This window comes from Babylonia areolata, chromosome 9 (genome assembly GCF_041734735.1).
Source record: "Babylonia areolata isolate BAREFJ2019XMU chromosome 9, ASM4173473v1, whole genome shotgun sequence".
Classification (NCBI taxonomy): domain Eukaryota; kingdom Metazoa; phylum Mollusca; class Gastropoda; order Neogastropoda; family Buccinidae; genus Babylonia; species Babylonia areolata.
In genome coordinates, this window is record NC_134884.1 from 30,166,458 (window position 1) to 30,186,887 (window position 20,430).

At 42.1% G+C, this 20,430-nt stretch overlaps 1 protein-coding gene across 1 annotated transcript in view; it reads right to left on the reverse strand.

Annotated features, from left to right (window-relative positions):
- The window catches only part of LOC143285384 (large neutral amino acids transporter small subunit 1-like), a 46,330-nt gene extending 34,694 nt beyond the window's left edge, over positions 1 to 11,636 (reverse strand). The window contains exons 1-2 of the mRNA XM_076592621.1: positions 10,958 to 11,636; positions 3,260 to 3,385 (exon numbers count right to left, since the gene is read on the reverse strand). Coding sequence (XP_076448736.1) covers positions 3,260 to 3,385; positions 10,958 to 11,510 — 679 coding nt within the window. The 5' untranslated portion in view covers positions 11,511 to 11,636. The remainder of the gene's footprint in view (positions 1 to 3,259; positions 3,386 to 10,957) is intronic.
- Between the last annotated feature and the right edge of the window lie 8,794 nt (positions 11,637 to 20,430).

Consider the following 20,430-nt stretch of genomic DNA (forward strand, 5'->3'; position numbering starts at 1 on the left):
ACATACACACACATCAAGTTGACACTTAAGTCAACAAAATGATGAAACAGGAAAAAAATGTTCCATGATATATAATAATGCCCATCCTCAAAGCAGGATCATTTTTCCATACAAAATTTAATTTCTTCTTCTTTTTTTTTTCCTTCCAAAAAATAAAGTTCCTTTAATTTCACTGGATGTTACAAGACTGTTCAACACACTAGCGTGATCATATGTACTTTGATCTGTTATCAAGAGATGGATGCCGACGCTTATTACGCAGAAGTGCTGGAGATATTTCTAGGCATCACAGACTTGTGGTGCCAGGGTGTATTGATTGGCTCTTGCCAGGGCAATTTGTCAGTAGAAGGTACAGAGTGGAACACAGCCACAGCCAGTGAGAAAAGTTGGCTGTCAGCAGTGTTCTCTAAGCTGTCTGTTCACACAGCTGTCTGTCTGGAACAGCTCTGTGACACTTTTTCTATCTCTCTCTCTCTTTGCACGGACAGCCGCCCTGTTACACAACGTATTGCATGCTCTGTAGCTTGTGTTCCCCTGCTTCTATGTTCTACATAATCACCCTGTCACAGCTCCGTCCAGGTGTTTTCAGAACTCATGTTGTTCGCAGCTCTGTGTCCTCAGACTAAGGTGTTCCCCTGCAGCTTCAGGTTCCTACAGGTGTGTGTTTCCACAGTTTAACATTCCCATACATGTATCTCCGTTCCCACAACTGTACCTTCTCACAGGTGTATCCTTTTCTCCTACGTTAACACACTTTTATGTTCCAAGACATCTGTGTTCCCATATATATATACCCCAGGATTTATTTTGTTTTTCACCAAGTGGCTGAGCACACATACTGTCAGACTTACATACATGTACACACGCACATACCACACAAACTTACCCCTAAACACACATACTGCATATGAATCATCACACCCACCCCAACCCCCACCCCCCAAAAAAACAACAAATCTTCACTTGCCTATCTCAGTATCTGTCCATAAGACATTGCCCACAACTGAAAATCAACTGTCATAATAATATCATAATCAAGAAAGTTAAATTCACAAAAAGCACACATACCCAAAAACAAAAAATAAAAGAATCAACAAAACTACATTTCCATATCAATCACTGCTGGAAAATGTCCAGAAACAAAGTCATGTCATGAGCATTTTCACAAATGAAATAGTTGAAAGCTTTATTGTTAAACAATTTCAGTAACAATATGAAACAAATCACAACTTTGTTCAGTTTTGAGAAAAAAAAATCCCAAGTTTAAGATATTCTCCTTTCCAAGCTTTTATTAATGAAAAAAAATCAACAAAAAACCAACATTCAAACTAATATCAAGTGCAATTACTGAAAGTTCCATTTTCATGGCTTGGGAAGGAACCTTGTTTCAATTAATATCCACGCCACAGTTGCAGCATATATGAAATAGAGAGAATCCCACAAAATCTTACCCCTCCAGGATTCAATAAATTCTGTTGCACACTCTCTGTGCACATTAATTTAACATCTGAACCTCAAAACAGATGAAATATCACACCAAAAGGTTGTCAAGCTTGTTGAATACTGCTGCTGCTGCAGCTATTTGCACTATTCATTGTCATTCGGATGAGACGATAACCCAAAGTCCTGTGTGCAGCACACACTTTTCATACTTAAAAGAACCCAATAGCAACAACAGGGTCATCCCCAGCAAAATTCTGTTGAAAATTTCACTTTCAATTTTGAAAGTAATAGAAATACACTTGCAGACAACAACAAAAAAAAACAAAAAAAAGCAGATGGTTGTGCACTGTTGTGATATGCTCTCCCCAGGGAGTAATGTATAATACAATACAATACAATCACATGTTTCTTTAACTTTCACTTGTCATGTAAGTGTTTTGGCATATATATGTGTTTGCTGGTGTGTTTGTGTGTGCACATGCTTGTTCATGTATGATGCCTGTAGGCCTATGTATGTAAAACTTATTGCAAATGCCACAAGCTCCCTGCCTTGGAAGGTGTGAGCATCTGCAAAATTAGTATCACAATAATGAAAACAATAATCTACATTTGAAAAGCTCCATTTCTCTTAGAGAGCTCAGGGTGCATTACATTAAAGAAAGGGTTACAAATTACATGAACTACTCATGACCACAATTTCTCTCCCACCCCACCCCTCCCAATCTCTTCCTTCCCCCCTCCCTCTCTCATACTTCATACATATATGCAAAGTGAGTTGGCAGGCTTGGCATGTGTTGTTTTCAATGGCAGATTCTGTAACACATCATAAGCACATGCCTCAAACTGCCCTCTCTCACAAACTGCCTCATCCACTTTGCGAAGAGCAGATTTTCTTGCTGGGTTTACTCTCTACATGCTACAAGTAGTACTGGGTTACATGGTTAACAGTAGCAAAGAAGAAGAACCTCCGACAGAAAGAAAATATACACGCATACAACAGCAAACAGTCACCATAGAATCATTAACAGACAAGAATGGACACAACCAAATCCAGGATACCCCTCAGTCACAACAAAATAAGGATGGATTCAATGTAGTCGAGTCATCCCTGATGACGAAAATGTCTGACTTCCCTTGGAAAAAAAAACAAAAAAAAAAACAAGAGAGGCAAGGCCTTCAAGACTCACTTGTGACACACTTTTTTTTTTAAATCCAAGCTTTTTATGTACTGAGTATAATTTCAAAATGTAACGTTTAAGATGAGAAAGATCAGTTTAAAGCAAATTAAGTCCCCTAGCATTAATTACAGAGTAATTTCCCTTCTTTACTATCTGCACCAAAACGTTTGCAAAATTTATTAACTTCCATGCTTAGCAAAAGAAGTTCCTGTTTGAACAAAAAATGATAATAATGACTGCTCTTGTTGTTGGGTCAGAATATCAGATCAAAGTGCCTGGTTTAGAGAATACAAAAAATATAAATATAACAGTAAATGCAGTTTGCATATAATTAGGCTTCATTTTTTATTTTTTTGTGCCCATCCCAGAGGTGCAATATTGTTTTAAACAAGATGACTGGAAAGAACTGAATTTTTACTATTTTTATGCCTAATTTGGTGTCAACTGACAAAGTATGTGCAGAGAAAATGTCAATGTTAAAGTTTACCACGGACACACGGACACACACACACACACACACACACACACACACAGACAACTGAACACCGGGTTAAAACATAGACTCACTTTGTTTACACAAGTGAGTCAACAAAACAAAAAAAAACCCTCTGACCTTACAATACTACTGCTGCACTGACCTGAGCCGACAGTGGTGAGGGCAGCTATGATGATGGTGAGCATGGCAGCAGCCTTGGCCAGGGTAAAGAAGGACTGCAGCTTGGTGACGTAGCTGGTGTAGGTGCAGTTCACCGCCACCAGACCCACTGAAACACCAGAGTCATTACTGTCGTGTGTGTGTGTGTGTGTGTGTGTGTGTGTGTTGTGTGTTGTGTGTGTGTGTGTGTGTCTGTCTGTCTGTGTGTGTGTGTGTGTGTGTGTGTGTGTGTGTGTGTGTGTGTGTGTGTGTGTTGTGTTGTGTTGTGTTGTGTTGTGTTGTGTTGTGTGTGTGTGTGTGTGTGTGTGTGTGTGTGTGTGTGTGTGTGTGTGTGTGTGTGTGTGTGTTGCAGCGACCTTAACTGGTTTAGGTGCAGTTCACCGCCACCTGACCCACTGAAACACCAGAGTCATTACTGTCATGTGTGTGTGTGTGTGTGTGTGTGTCTGTGTGTGTGTGTGTGTGTGTGTGTGTGTGTGTTGCAGTGACCTTAACTGGTTTAGGTGCAGTTCACCGCCACCTGACCCACTGAAACACCAGTCATTACTGTCATGTGTGTGTGTGTGTGTGTGTGTGTGTGTGTGTGTGTGTGTGTGTGTGTGTGTGTGTGTGTGTGTGTGTGTGTGTGTGTGTGTGTGTGTGTTGCAGTGACCTTAACTGGTGTAGGTGCAGTTCACCGCCACCTGACCCACTGAAACACCAGAGTCATTACTGTCATGTGTGTGTGTGTTTGTGCGTGTGTGCGTGTGTGCGTGCGCGAGTGTGTGTGTGTGTCTGTCTGTCTGTCACTCTGTGTCTGTGTGTCTTGCATTCGTTTTATACTCACAAGCATGCATGTCTGTCTGAATCAATGACTTAATGTGTTATGTGTGTATGCTAGCAAACATGCATGTGAGAATGTGAGAGACAATGACAATGACAAATGACAATGATAAATGAAAATGACAAATGTTTTATTGAGGATAAACTGGATAAGCTGAAAGCTTCTTTATACCACACACACACACACACACACACACACACACACACACAGAGGCACGCACAAAAGAAGAAAAAGAAAGAAAGAAAACAGTACGGACACCGTAGACATTAACAAAAAATAAAAAAATAAAAAAGTTAAATGCAATACATAAAAAATAACATGAAATATAACTCAGTCACACAAAAAAAAACACACACATGCACGCACACACATACACGCACGCACCAGCTAACACATGTATGCATACACGCGCTAACATACACTAATATGCACAAGTGAGAGAGAGAGAATGTCTGGGAGTATGTGTGCATGTGGATGTGTATGTGTAAGACAGCCATGGACAGAAAACACACACACGTTAACCGATGCACACATAATATTGCATAATCATATTCTTAAACATTACGGCCCACAAACAGCATGCAGTTTGCTTAATTAATCATTTACACTGCATATGTGCACGCTTGCAGACTTTTTTTTTCAAAAACTCTCTCCCTCTCTCTCACTCTATCATTCTTCCCTTCCTTAATTAAAGATTAACAGGTGACAAATGTGATGAAAATTCTGCACATCATTCAAAAACGACCAAGACTGGGATGAGTGATGACCCATTATACAATGCACTGTCAACTAATCAACACCACACTTGCTCTTCCACTGTTCCAGTCAAAAGGGTTTGCAGTGAATCACATTCTACAGGCAGACACATCCCAGATAAAACAAATGCACACACACACGTTTGTAACACTTTTAATTATTCTCAAAATGTGAAAATAAAATATATATATAACAAAACAGAAAAAGAACAATACTGCAACATATCATAAAGCTGATTCTGCATCTTGATATCAGTTAAAATTCAGCTGACCAACATAAATAATCAAGTCATGTGTTTAAATGATTACAATAAAGGTAGTGCCAACATTGGGATTATCTATCGGTTTTCTGTAAGTATCAGCTAAATTTAGTAAAACTGGAAATTAATTTGAGATCCTGATACTGTAATCTTTGTGGCACTTGGAATTAAGATCAACAATGTAGCTGATTTAGCACAAACACAGCAGATCATATATATTTTTGTATTATATAATTTTATTAAACAAGCTGTTCCAACACAATCAGTCAGGAATCAGTTATATGACTGGAAATACAAAACATTTTTGTTCATACCCAGGCACAAATCCACATCACAACAATATATATTGTATATTTATATGTTGTTGTTTTAATTAATAATATATATATATATAAATATAATAATACATATAAATAAGTATATGTAAGATTAAGAATTGAAAGTAAAATAATTTTATATATATATATATATATATATCAAAAAGCAATGGAGGAAAAATCTGTCAACTGGAAAAAAGCCCCGCTAAAAGGACAGCACGTCCCATGCCAACCCTACTTTCCACACCAACTTTAAAGCGCACGTTCCCCCTCATTCCATTCACATGACAAACGGTCTCTTTCTATTCCGGGGAGAGGAAAAAAAGGATCAGAACAATGCCTTCCCAGTTCCAAGCTCCCAAGTTTATCCTTGTAACACAAATGTATCTATAAATAGTATAATTTAACTTTTTTATGCAGAAGAATTTGTCAAGTATTCATATGTTAACTTTTTTATGAAAATGAATTCATTACACCATACATTTTTTTAATTAAACACTGAAAAAAATGGGGAGGGGCAGGTACTGACCCAACAGCCAACCAATACCTGCAGGAGAAGAGTTCCATCACCTTCCCTAAGGTCACATTGTCCTCTTGCTGAGGCCAATCACCCAATCATCCCAATCCTCTACACAGATCACCAGTGATAACTGTCAAATTCTTACATGACACTACAAACAGTTGGCTTTGCCTTCAGCCAATTCGGGTGAATGCTATCAATTTCCTAAAGTAAACTCAAAACTCTTACTGTCTTAGAACCCACAACAGTGTCAAACACAAATTCAATTCTCGAATGACTTAGGATCAATATTAACCCAATGTGACGGTTTCTATACCCAAATCAACTGATTTCTCAAATGACTTATCAAAAAATAAGTCAGTGTGGTTGAAAATAACCCAAAAACCAACGTAGTTTGTCTGAGGACCAGCAAAAAGAGTGAGTGGGTAAATTAATGTTGACTGGATTCTTTTTTTTCTCTTTTTTTTTTGTAATAAGAAAGAGAGAGAAAAAACCAAAAGGAATTTATATTTTATCTAAGCAGTGTCAATGGGATCTGCATGAATGAACAAAGCTTTTTTTCTCACCCACCCCTGGGGTAAACAAAAGGGAAATAACTAAGACAATGGGACAGCAAAATACAGGTCAAACAACAAAGCCTGCAGAGAAAGTGAGAAAGACAGATTTATATATATATATAGATAAATGTATAGACAGGCAGACAGACAGACAGAGACAGTGACATATAAAAAGTGACAAAGACAAACAGACTGGGGTGAGAAAGAGAGAAACACAAGTCTGAGAGACACACAAAATGAACAGACAGAGAAATTGAGAAATGCTCAAAACAAAAAGTGAAAAAGAGAAAAAGAGGAGACAGACACTGAGACAGACAGACAGATAGATAGATCAATAGGTTTCTAGAAAATGAGAGGTAGAGTTGCACACAAAAAAAGAAAGAAAAGAGAAAGAGAAAAGACAGACTGGGACTGAGACACTGGGACTGGAGACACAGGAGCAGTGAAAAATGCATACCAAATTATGCAACTGATTTTACTGCCATAGCCAATATATGCAGCCAGGTTCATCAAGAGTTGAGTGGGACAGTGATCTCACTTCACTGATTTGTCGACATGCAAAACTTCAATCCTAAACTGTCAACACTTTTCTTTTCTTCTTTTTTTTTAAGTTTCCTTCTTTTTTTCATTTTTGGTCTGAAACTCCCTCAGTTATATGAAAACATTTACATGTGAGCTTTTACATGTATGAACATGCCATCATTTCATCAGATAATTAAAACTGTGTTATCCCCTGCTGAATCTGTTGTCTTTTCCAATAATTCATATTCATCTTCTGCATTCAATGGCTACAAATGTCGCATTCAGTTGCGTACAGTGTACAAAGGGGCTTTTATATGTCTGACCAATTTTACCCTATGCCCTCTGCAGACAGCCACACTGTGTTTTCAGGGTGTGCATGCTGGGTGTGTTCTTGTTATTATGACCCACAGAATGCGGACATGGATTACACTTAAAAATTACAGGATCTTTAATATGTTTGGTCTTCTACATGCAGCATGTGTATATGGAACACATGAAGAAGGTTCAGACATTTGGATGTTGGCCTGGGGGATCAAACTAAGGCAAAAATCCAGCACTCTAACCACCACACCCTTCAGAATCCATCTGATCAACCCAGGAGCTTTCACTCTGCCTGCACAAGGTGCACCACCACCACCTATCTTTCCAACAAGCTCCATCAAAGTTCTGTTAAAACTAACACTTAGGTGTCAGTTGGTGTCGTGAGAAATGCATGGCAACAACTAGTATTTCACAGCTTATTAATATATCATACATATATATATATTTCATTTTCATATATAAAACAGATATATAGATATAAGTAGTCTGTGCTTGCCTTTTTTTCTTGTGATAAGCATAGACAGCAGATTCTTAACTGTTATTATCTTTACATTCTTTACTAGTTTTATTACTCTGTTTTACAACTCTTTTAACTGGTACTGATTGTAGCAATGCACAAACACTGTTTTGTAATTTTTACACCATTTGTCTGCCTGCAGTATCCCTATACATGTGGAATTCTCAGCCAGCTTTAGCGCTCTCTGACTCTCTTGCATCATTTGAGAAGAGTAGAAAGCTTAGCAAATTTTCTGTTTAAGTTCACGGAAGGGCTTGAACTGTAAGTATGGCTGACAGACCAGGGCTTGTGGCGGTTGGGGGTAGCACTGTGTTTGACAGATTCTCTTCGTCTTGATACCAGGAAAACTAGCTCTTTCTTTCTGTCCCTCTCTCCATTATCATAGCAATTCTCAGTTAAACTGTTTTGCCTGATAATCAACTTATCTCAAGATCTACTTTTAATAGGCAATTAAATTTGGCTGTAAAAGTACATCCAGACAGCTTAAGATTGAAGAACCAGGTTCACTTGGAGTTGGCTGAAAATTAGGGTATAGTCCCAACATAGCTTCCCTGCAATGCTGTTAATCACAAGAGTTCACTCAGAGAACTAAAGCAGAAGGGTTTCCTTGCATAAACTAACAGGGTTTCTTTGGAGATATGTGGTTCCCTGGTTGCTGAATCACTGAAACCAGGTTCCTGTGATTCACTGGAAAAGGTTTCCTACGATTCACTGTAACATGGTTCCTTGCATTCACTGTAAGATGGTTCCTTAGATTCACTGTGGCGGAGTTCCCTATATATATTATACACTGTAAAATGTTTCCTTGGATTCACTTTTTTTTTCACACACAGTGACACACTCAAACAAATTAAAAGCCTAAAATTTGTCCACAACATTTTCAAATGACAGGTTCTTACCACCACCACCATACTGCACTCTCACACATCTCCCCTCCCCCCATCCCTCTCCAACTCTTTTCTGCCCATCCACCAGCACCTGGGTAATTTTTTTTTAATCCTTGAGGAAAAAAATATGTATGACAGCCAGACAGACAGAGATTACTGCACCAGATGTACACACTGCAGTGCCTTGTGGTGTGGTCATGTCAAAGTACAATCTTTTTTTCTTCTTCTTTTTTTCTTTTTTTTGGGTGTGTGTGTGTGTGTGTGTGTGTGTGTGTGTGTGTGTGTGTGTGTGTGTGTGTGTGTGTGAGACTGTGTGTGTGTGTGTGTGTGTGTGTGTGTGTGTGTGTGTGTGTGTGAGGCACTCAAATCTTCCCGGTGACCTATCTTTGCTTGCCAGCAACCAGTATGTATACACATGTACATGTGTTTGTGCGTGTGCGTGTGTGCACGCACGTGTGTGTGTGTATGTGTGTCAGTGTCTGTGTCATTCTGTGTCTGTGTCACTGTGTCTGTGTCTGTGTGTGTGTGTGTGTGTGTGTGTGTGTGTGTGTGTGTGTCACTTTGCATGTGTGTCACTATAGTATGTGTATGTGTGTGTACACATGGTGTGTGTGTGTGTGTGTGTGTGTGTGTGTGTGTGTGTGTGTGTGTGTGTGAGTACTTTAACGAGTGAATGGGTGACTGAGTCGGTGATTGAGTGAGTATGTGTGTGTGTGAGTGTGTCACTGTGTGCGTCTGTGTGTGTGTGTGTGAGTGAATGGGCGAGCGAGAGGACATGTGTGTATGCGTGCATGTATGTGTATGTATCCACACACCAGCAACACTCCACACATTAAATACCTGCCACAGCCTGGTTTCCTTAAATAATGCTTGTCTCACCAGAAAGAAAGACACCCAATCATCAAAAGAGCTTGTGCAACAAGGCATGAAAAAGAGAAGGAGAAAGAGGGACATAAAAAAATGCCAGAAAAGAACTCCTTTTGAGGTAGGCTCTTCAACCTTCTTTGCAATCTTTTTTCACTCCCTGAGGAGCACAGTGCTTCCAATGTTGTCTTCCGGAAACCACCTGTGTCTCAGTTTGGCTGCCTCCCAGGACAGCTTTTAATGTTTTTAGTTATTGAAATATAGTACATGAAACTGTCTCTCCAGGTTTTATGCAGGAAGTTGTCACTTCCTTTTCCCCTGACGACACTGGAAGACTCTCATGGCAGGTTGAGTCTAATCCACTGCCATTCTCTTTTCCTGATCTTGATGTTATCCACTGGTTGTTAACTGGGGGAGGGGATGGGTGGGAGGAACAAGTCTACTTGGTCTCATTTGCAGAGTCTGTAAAACCGTTTATGGTGAACAATGTGTCTGAGGAACTTGTTGACAAATGTCTAAAGTTTTCTGAATTAGTACTGTAGTAAATAATCTGTCTAAAACAATATTTTGTAAGGTGGGCAGCAACTTGAGCAGTATCAGTAGCTCAAGGAGGCATCACTGCGTTCAGTCAAATCCATATACACTACACCACATCTGCCAAGCAGATGCCTGACCAGCAGTGTAACCCAACGCGCTTAGTCATGCCTTCAGAAAAAAAAGAAAAAAAACTTGAGCAAGATTGCCAGTGTTGTCAGGCGTTTTGGTACACCCAGAATTTAAACTTATAACTTTCTCAATTCAAGCAAAACACTCAACTAAACCAGCTGAGCACTGCTGGAACTATTATAGATACATGTGATGTAGGCCTGTCAAGCCACAACCAATGCTGTGCCAGAAACATCAACAAGGCCACATGCACAGAAATGCATCAGTAAGTGCAGTCTCTCTCTTTTGCCTCAACTCCAAATGAACAGCATGTATAGCAGCATATATATATATATATATATATATATATATTGCTGTTCATTATTAATATATACATAATACATTATCTATTTTGTTGTGCATATTCATATATATATATATATATATATATATATATATATAAAACCTACTGTTCATAATATGTTTATATTAATAACAATATACATTATCAAATTTGTTTTTCCACGATTCTAATTATTTTACCAAAAATGTAAAATATTTCAAAGATGTGTTGAAAACACTCTGTTGCCACCCATTCATTCCTAGTACGTTTGTTTACAACAAGAAAACACAAAGTTCTGCTTTTATTCATTATTATTTTCTAATCAGAAAAACAAAAGCAACTTCACTTACCCAACAACCAAGCTGCTAGAAGTTTGACTGCGGATTCTGGCGGTGGACAGTCGGGGGTGAAAAATATGGACAGGATGTAGAGTGAACCTGTGTATGCCGACAAAGCCCAGGAGGGAAATGCAATCAAGATGACAAAGCCCCAGAGTACAATGAAACCAGGAATGTCTCCGAACACTTGCAGAGTGTAAAAATAAGGACCCCCTGCCCTCGGCAGAAGTAAGGCCAGTTCACATACGCTTACAGCAACAGACATGGTCACTAGGCCTCCCAGGCACCACATCAAAACAGCCAACCCCGGAGAACCCGTAAGCTTCAAAACCGTGGTAGGCGCTATGAATATGGATCCTCCGCCGATGTTTCCGAGCAAAATCGCCAGTGCACCAGTAAATTTGATGGACTTCTTCAGCTCCACTTTCGTATTCGTTTTGGGGCTTGTTTCTGAAGCGAGCTTTCTTTCATCATGCGCGTGCAGACAAACTGCTGGTGTTTTTGGACCGCCATTGCTGGTTGCTATTTGCTCTCCTTTTTGAGCCATGGGCGCATCAGCAGGCATTGTCGTCTGTGGAACAACAATATTCACTCAAATAACTGGGGTGACATCGGCGATACAGGAAGACACAGCGCTTACCATGCCTTTCTTCGCTCGGACTGTGTGTTAGCAGACGGCGTCGTTCCATTTTGGCCGCATCGTCACGTGACCAAAGCAAATCGCGAACGAGAGAGGGAGAGAAGAGAGAAGGTGGGAGAGTGGATATGGTGAATCTGGAGTGTGTGTGTGTGTGTGTGTGTGTTCGAGAGGAAAGGGAGCGAGCGAAAAGCAACCGGCACCTGGACGCGTGACAGTTGCTTTTGAAGCTGCATCGTCAGTGGTCGCTCGCTGTCTGTAGACAGATCAAATCTGAATGCATGCGTGGCCATCTCGTCAAGTTTTATCAACAGAAGAAAGATGTCATCGTTAGTTAAATTGTGTCGCGACATTTGTGCATTTTGTATAGTTCCTGTTTTTCACTGCTTTCAAGTGTATGACAGTGTGCGCGCGTGTATATTTATGTGCAAGCCGACACGCTCACTTACACACACACACACACACACACACACACACACACACGTGTGTACGCGCACATAGTATATACACGCACATTACATTCTCTCTCTTTCTCTCCCTCTCCATCTCTCTCATACACACACAAACACGCGCGCGCGCGCGCGCGCGTGCTTGCTCGAAATCGACTGTGACGATATTTTGAGTTTGTCGTCAGTGTGCCGCATTTAATTTCCACGTGATATTATAATTATGAATGTATGAGGGAAAGAGGGTATGATAAAATAAAATAAAAAATTTTAATCTTAAAACAGTGGGTTGAGCGGCGTAGATGGACAGGATGATCGAGGGAGGGACAATATTCATACTGTAGATATGCCTAAAAATCAATGGCTCCAAAAGCGGAAAGAGGGCATCAGTGTATTCTGCACTCATTTTGCACTGATGAAAATATGTGGGTCAGTATCAGTGTGTGTGTTCGTTCTGAGTTCGCCGGTGCTTTCGCCAGTTTGACGCCTGTCCACAATTGTGATTAGGTTAGACTGACGAAAACGTGTTTGTCAGTGTTTGTGCCAGTGTGTGTGTGTGTCAGTGTGTGTGTGTCAGTGTTTGTGTGTGTGTGTGTCATGCGCGCGCGCGCGTGTGTGTGTGTGTGTGTGTGCCGGTGTGTGTCGGCCGTGTCGGTGTGTGTTTGTCTGTCAGTGTGTCATGTGTGTCTATGTCTCTGTGTGTGTCAGTGTTTGTAGCTCTCTCAACAGGTTCATGTGATACATGATAACTGAAGTGAATGGCCGGATCCAATGGCGGACTACGTGACGGCTGTGTGTTCTACACCTTAATTGTTCCCAAAATAGTATATTCCAGTCAACCGGCCGGCCTGACGGCATAATAAAACATTATATTTCAGGCACAAATTTGTACTGATATTCTCGAATTTAGTACATGCCCATATCATATTTAACATTAGTCCCCGGAAACATATGTACTATGTCGTCAAGGCTGTATTGTTTCTTGATGATTGTGATACCAGAGTTGCCAGTATCCTTTTCACAGCTGAGGTGTGTTCCGTTCACACTGGTATCTGTTTTGTGGTGGTGTCCCTCACCCGGGGCTGAATTGTTTGCCGCTGTTCTGCCGGGTGTATGTATTCCCATGTCTCAGGTACAGGCCAGTATCGCCGCAGTATTTGGGGCAAAAATTAAACCTTGCGGCCTTTCCACTCAGTGATCATGATGCCCCTTTTTGGAGTTTGGTTTTAGGGTTAGTTGCATTTGCATGCTAATCTGCCTAAATAGTTATTGATCAATGTCATGTTTCTGCACTATTGATCTAGAATCACTGTCAAGAAGATTGTTTGATATTTTTTAAGCTGATTTCGTTACAGTGAACAGTGTATTCCGACGTTTAACAACTCCGCTGATGCTGAAAGATGATTCAGTTGCGGATACTGATTAGTCGAGTCCTGCAAAACTGGGTATAAAGGTTAGTAATAATAACCATAATAATCATTCATAACTTTTCTATAGCGCTGCGATATCCAGTACTAATGCTGCTCAAAGCGCCTTACATTATCGAGCCGGCAGATATAAACATAACATAAAACATAGTACTACAGTTTCTGGTTATATCAGACTTGTTGGCTGAGAAAAAAGTGTTGAGGTCAATATCATCAATTTTGTTAGTGATCTTGAAAACCTGAATCATATCTCCTCCTCAGCCTGCTTTATGCTTTTACACCATTTCACGTGTGTGTGTGTGTGTGACGGGGTGTCACGTGTGTGCAGTGTGTGTGTGTGTGTGTGTGTGTGCGTTCGTGCGTGCGTGTGTGTTTATCTCTGTTTATTTGTGTCTGTCACCGTGGCTGAATTTGTCCACCCGGCCGTCCAATATGGTCATGATCGAGCCGGCACCCTTCCAATAGTAATCAAGTTATCTGTCCGTTGGTCTGTGAAAGCCCTGCTGGGCTGCAGCTGTCTGTTTTAGTTCCTGTCTCAGTAACTGTGGCCAGGAACTGAAGAAGAGCATGGGAACTTGAAGGGACCGGCGGAGTCATTATATGTGCCTGTCCTCAATTCAAGTTCCGTCGATTGAACTGCCACTGCAGATAAGAAACCACCGGGTTGAAATCAGTCGGTCACTCGTGTCTTAACTGCATCTAGCTTGTATGGCAACAATCCAGCTTGGTGCATTAACCACCGTGACCACTACGCAGCCGGTGTTGGTTTTGATGTGTTCCAGTGCCGTGTGCCGATGTCGGTGTGTGTCGGTGTGTGTGTGTGTGTGTGTGTGTGTGTGTGTGTGTGTGTGTGTGTGTGTGTGTGTAAGTTGCAGTGTGTAATGTGTGTGTCGATTTCTGAAGGAGGATATCAGTACTGATAAATGTTTGATTACAACAAGCATGGTGTAATCGACATTTCATCAGTACTGAAATAATAAAATCAGACATCATCAATGAAGAAATTACAACAACGATAAAAGATTTACTGCATAACAGATTCAGTTTGCAGTAATGAACAATTAAATTCAGTTGGTCAAAGTAACTGACAAGAATTCAGCAGGCTGAATTCCGAATAGTCATAAAGTGAAGTAGCTGGTTGGACATAATTTCTCGATTTATCAGTGTTCACTGCGCAGTAACCCGGCAAAAAACTAGAAAAAAAACCCCGGAGAAAACAAGAAAAAAACCCACCGCCCCACTCCCACCTCCCACCCCCTTTCAATGGGTTTGGTATCAGTATCAGTAGCTCAAGGAAGCGTCACTGCGTTCGGTCAAATCCATGTACGCTACACCACATCTGCCACTCAGTGAAGCAGATGCCTCACTGAGTGACCAGCAGCGTAACCCAACGCACTTTGTCAGGCCTTGAGAAAAATAAATAATTAATTAATTAATAATAAAATATATATATATATATATAAAGAATTATGATAATCAGTAACAGTAAATAAAAATAAAATGGGTTTGGAAGATAATCGACAATCCTATGGCTGACACTTCCGGAAGCGAAATATGATTGGGTGTGATCTGGTTCAGGACCACACTGAACTTGAACATCATGTAACAAACCCGGCTTTTTACCGTCCAAACTTTGCATTCAGTCTTACTACTCGAAATGCAAGCATACGTTATTATTCTAATAAAGAATACGTTGAAAATCCGACATTTATGTTGTGTATTTCCGAGTGTAAACCAATGTCCGTTTGGGTGCAAAATCTTGTCGTCTACATAATTATGTCAGTTTAAATCTCAGTGCCCCATACTGGAGATCAAACCGTCTGTAAACAATTTGAAACTGATGGATAAATATTATATTTCTGTGCAATATATATATATATATTTTTTTTTTTTTTTTTTAAAGCTCCACCGTTGACTATTTAAGTTATTAGACTGAACTGTGTGCAGAAGGTCCGGCAGCAAAATTCGGTGACAGTGCCTTTCACGGCCGACAGATCCGACCGAGTTATATCAAAACAAGAGCAGGGTGAATGTTTATGTTAAATGAATCTATGGCATGTAACACTGTGTTCTGCTGAGACAACCTAAACGGAAAATACCACTCCAGTGAAGAAAATTACTGGAAGACTTTTTATCTGATAATCCAAAGCCGCTGGCGTGCATTAAACTTTAAAGCATCTGGTCACAGCTGGCAACGTGTGTGTGTGTGTGTGTGTGTCAGTGTGTGCGTGCGTGTATGTGTGTGTGCGTCAGTGTGTGTGTGTGTTTATGTGTGTGTGTGTGTGTGTGTGTGCGTGCCAGTGTGTGTGTAGTGTGTGTGTGCGTCACTGAGTGTGTGTGCGTGTGTGTGTGTGTGTGTTTGTATGACGTTGTGTGTGTGTGTGTTATCTATGCGGTTAACATGGCAAAAAGCTATTAATGAGTCGCTTTCAACCGGTCTTTCGTTTCCACTCTCTTTAAACACGATCGTTCTCTCTGGGTCTTCCCACCCCGCCCAAGTCTGCCCTTGAAGTGTGTGCAGGGCAGTGTATGTGTGTGTGTGTGTGTGTGTCAGTGTGTGAAGTGTGTGCGGCCGGGGGCAGTGTATGTGTGTGTGTGTGTGTCAGTGTGTGTGTGTGTTTGTGACGGCGCGCATGTGTGTGTGTGTGCGACGGCGTGTGTGTGTGTGTGTGTGTGTGTAACATTTATTAGACGGCCGTATTTTCTGTATCCCTCTTTGCCGTTTCTGTGCAGTCTGCCTTCAGTTTCTCTTCCTCCCTCCCTTCCTTCCTTCGTCCTTTCCTGTTCCTCTCTAGTTTAGCATGCAAGCCTGTGGGCGTTTGTGGGCGTGCACGAGTGAATATTTTAGAGAGAGATGGAGAGGGGGCGGGGAGGGGGCAGTCACTGTAGTGTGTGTGAGAGAGAGCATGTGTTTACTGGTGTGTTCATATACATATATATAAGTGTGTATGGCACACAGCAGGCCGAACAGATACCCACTGCGCCCGCACACACACATAAATCCGATGTATCCGGTGACATTCATTATTGATTCACTGGCCCAGTTGAAGGATCCGTCAGGGAACATTGGGCCAAGGGTTGCTTGAAAACTAGGCCTCTCCAATGTATGCCCTGTCCTGTGAAAACTATATATCCGCTGCCCTTACCCCAAAAACTTACCTGGAATTTTTTATTATTTTTTTTATGAGGCATTCCACGTTGCTCTCTTAAGTGTTGTTGTGTTATCTATTCTTTATGTGTATTTATCCCTGTCCCAAGTTTAAATACACCTTTGTGCTATATGTGCAGCGGCACAGCGTATATCGATTTCATGTGTGTGCGTGAGTGTGCGTGTCACTGGTCTTCAGTGTGTGTGTGTGTGTGTTGTGTGTGTGTGTGTGTGTGTGTGTGTGTGTGATTGTGTGTGTGCGAGTGCTTGCCGGCGCGCGTGCGTGTGTCACGTGTGTGTCACAGTGACTGAGTGTGTGTGTTTGTGTGCATCAGAGCATGCGTGTGTGTGTGTGTGTGTGTGTGTGTGTCAGTGTGTGTGTGTGTGTGTGTGTGTGTGTGCGCGGCGCTCTTGATGTCTTCCGTCCAACTGATGCTACACTGTGTCAGGCTAACTATTGGATGTTTTAACCATCAGACATTGTATTCTGAGACTGTTTGACTGATTAGGAATTATCGGGCTGCGCCGGGTGCCGTTATCTTATCGTCACAGGTTACTGATTAGTTCATTCAATACACAGGTTGATTAGCGTTCATTCAATTATTCATAAACTCACTCAGTCACTCGCGAACTCACTGTGCAGTTTTTTGCTTGACGATTTGCTTTGCGGCTTTATTTATCAACTCTGCATGAATTGTTTATTCACCCACCACCCCCACCCCACACAAAAGGCCAGAAGCGTTTCACAAACTTGCGACACAGCAGAAGTTTCACCGATTTGTGTGACAGAGGTTCACATTACGGCCGGTCATTCCGTTCAGAAACAAACAAAACAACATGATAATCTTCACATTCGCTCTGTTTCCCGACGAGACTGGTTCGTGTCCGGACTTCGCGAGAATCTGTGTCGTCAGACGGAAATCAGTTTCGTCAATCGAATTTGCAGCATTCCTGCTTCTTTTTATTCAAGTTCCCTTTCTCTTTCTCCTTCTTTTTCTTCATCTTCTTCTCTTGTTTTGCTCGTCAGTTAGTTTCACTGACAAGGCAAGTCAGTGTTCGCACGTTTCTCGTGATTGTGACTTCACGACTGATTTTTTTCAGTTCAGTTTTCGGCATTGTTTTTAACTTCTTCTTCTGCGTTCACTCGTATGCACACGAGTGGGCATCTACGTGTATGACCGTTTTTACCCCGCCATGTAGGCAGCCGTACTCCGTTTTCGGGGGTGTGCATGCTGGGTATGTTCTTGTTTCCATAATCCACCGAACGCTGACATGGATTACAGGATCTTTAACGTGCGTATTTGATCTTCTGCTTGCATATACACACGAAGGGGGTTCAAGCACTAGCAGGTCTGCACATACGTTGACCTGGGAGATAGTAAAAATCTCCACCCTTTATCCACCAGGCTATTGTTTTTAACTGAGATCATAGACACTATCAACCCCTGAAATATAAGAAGCTTAAACACCACCACCACCCCCTGCCCCCGCCCCCCCCCCCCCCCCCACACACACACACACTCCCACTTTCATGTATAATCTTATGGACAACAGAAGTTTTTCATGCAAATAATTATGTGAATGTGGAATTCAGGATAGCCGACGCGAGAAAAAATAACCAGGGGGCCAGAATTGCCGTGGTAACAATCACCCAGTCCATGCAGTGCGCCAACTGTGAACTGGAGTCCCAGATTCTAACCCCGGCCGCCTTTTCCTTTTTTTTTTTTTTTTTTTTTTTTTTCCCCGGTTTTTTTTTTTCCGCCTTCCTGGTTGTCTGCACAGCGCAGCTAGGGCAGTAACGGATCGGTGCTAGCTGTTTTGGAGAACAGCGCACTGCGTGTGTTATGTTCACTGTCGGATCGCTCATGTGATGGATGACTACCCTGCGCGCCCGCGCCCGTATGTATGTGTGTCAGTGTGTGTGTGTGTGTGTGTGTGTGTGTTGCGCGCGGGTTGTATTGTGTTGTGTGTGTGTGTGTTTCGCGCGGGTTCAGTGTATGATTGTGTTGTGTTATGTTTGCATGTGCCTCTGTGTGTGTGTGTGTTGCGCGCGGGTTGTATTGTGTTATGTTTGCATGTGCCGCAGTGTGTGTGTGTGTGTGTGTGTGTGTGTGTGAGTACATGCTGCGCGCGCGTTGTATTGTGTTCAGTGTGTGTGCCAGTGTGTGCCACAGTGTGTGTGTATGTGTGTGTGTGTGTGTGTACTCGCAGCGCGAATTGTCACTTGTGTGTTTGCGTGTGCGGCGCGCAAGCGCGCCGGTGCATGCGTGCCAGTTATGTTGTGGCATGTTTGATGTTTGATGTGATGTGCGTAAGCTGGTGTGATGGGTTGTGTGTGTGTGTGTGTGTGTGTGTGTGAAAGAGGCAGGCCACTAAGATGTGCAGACAGACCGTCATAGAATGTGTGGCATGCAGTTTGTAGTCAGTGTGTGTGTGTGTGTGTTTGTGCGCGCGCGGGGGAGGGGGGGAGGAGGGGGGCGTGGGGGGTGTGTGTGCACGTTGTATCGTGTTATGTGTGTGTGTGTGTGCGCGCGCGCGCGTGGACAGTGCTGGAGAAGGAGGCAGGAATGAGGAGACTGGAGAGACTGAGAGGAATTGAACGTGCGATAATTTTTTCATCTATCATTATGTCTAGTGCTCCATTTTAATTTTTTTTTCTCCTTACCAGATGTTAAAACGCCTTCGTCACCCCGAGAGGAGAACATACGTACTTTCATCATCGTCATTATCGGCTGTGCTCATGTGTGTGTGTGTGTGTTTGTGTGTGTGTGTGTGTGTGTGTGTGTTCGCGCACGCGCGCTCGTCAGTGCACCGACTGTACGCTATGTTTGTTGGTGTGTGTGTGTGTGTGTGTGTGTGATTCTTCGGATCCGTTGCTTCTGTGGTGTAACCAGACACATGAAGCGGCAGTATTTCCTTGCTCCGTCGTCAAGTTGTGTGTCTGTCCGTGCATTTCGTGCGTCAATGGACGTGGCCTCAGTGCTACGTGCATCAGTAATATTCAGCCGGTTGCCTCCGGGTGTGTGCCAGTGCAGGCGCCATGTCCGCCAGTGTGTCTGTGCGTCTGCACGACAGGAATATCCAGGTCGAGTGCGTTTGTGCATGCGTGTGTGTCGGTATCAATGTGTGTGTGTCGTCAGTGTTCTCGTGTGTTTTACTATGTCGTATTCTCATTTACGTGCGGCGTGAGCGGCGTACGTACTGATTCTACTCTGTCTGTCTGTCTCAGTGTCTGTCCGTGTCTCTGTCTTCATATGAGTGAGCGAGCGCAAGCACGACTCGGAGTGTGTGTGTGTGTGTGTGTGTGTGTTAGTCGTTAATGTGTGTGTGTGTCAGTGTGTGTGCGGGGTGTGTGCGTGTGTGTGCGTGTGTGCAGTCAGGGTGTGTGTGTGTCAGTGTGTGTGCGTGAGTGTGTGCAATGCCGTGTGTGTGTGTGTGTGTGAAAAGGAAGTCAACACTGATTCAGTAACACACATATGGTTACCACACAGTTGTAAATATGATGAGGTGTGGTATCATCAGTACTATATATAAGATCTCTCCACTTTTGAATGCTTTTTAAATGAAAATGGCGAAATTTGTAAATAATACGCTGGCTTCTATCAGTTATAGCTGTGCATTGCCAATTTAAATCAGTCATTTGGATTTCTCAGTGGCAGTGATGTTTGGTGGTGAATAAACTGTTTCAAAATATACATCTTAGGACTGACAAAGCTAGTCTATCACTGCAGACAAGTTGATTCTTCCAAATGAAGAAAAGAAACAAAATGAAAGATTGGGAATTGGAAACAACAAAAGTTGAATCAGTGAAATTGCTCTTCACCCCA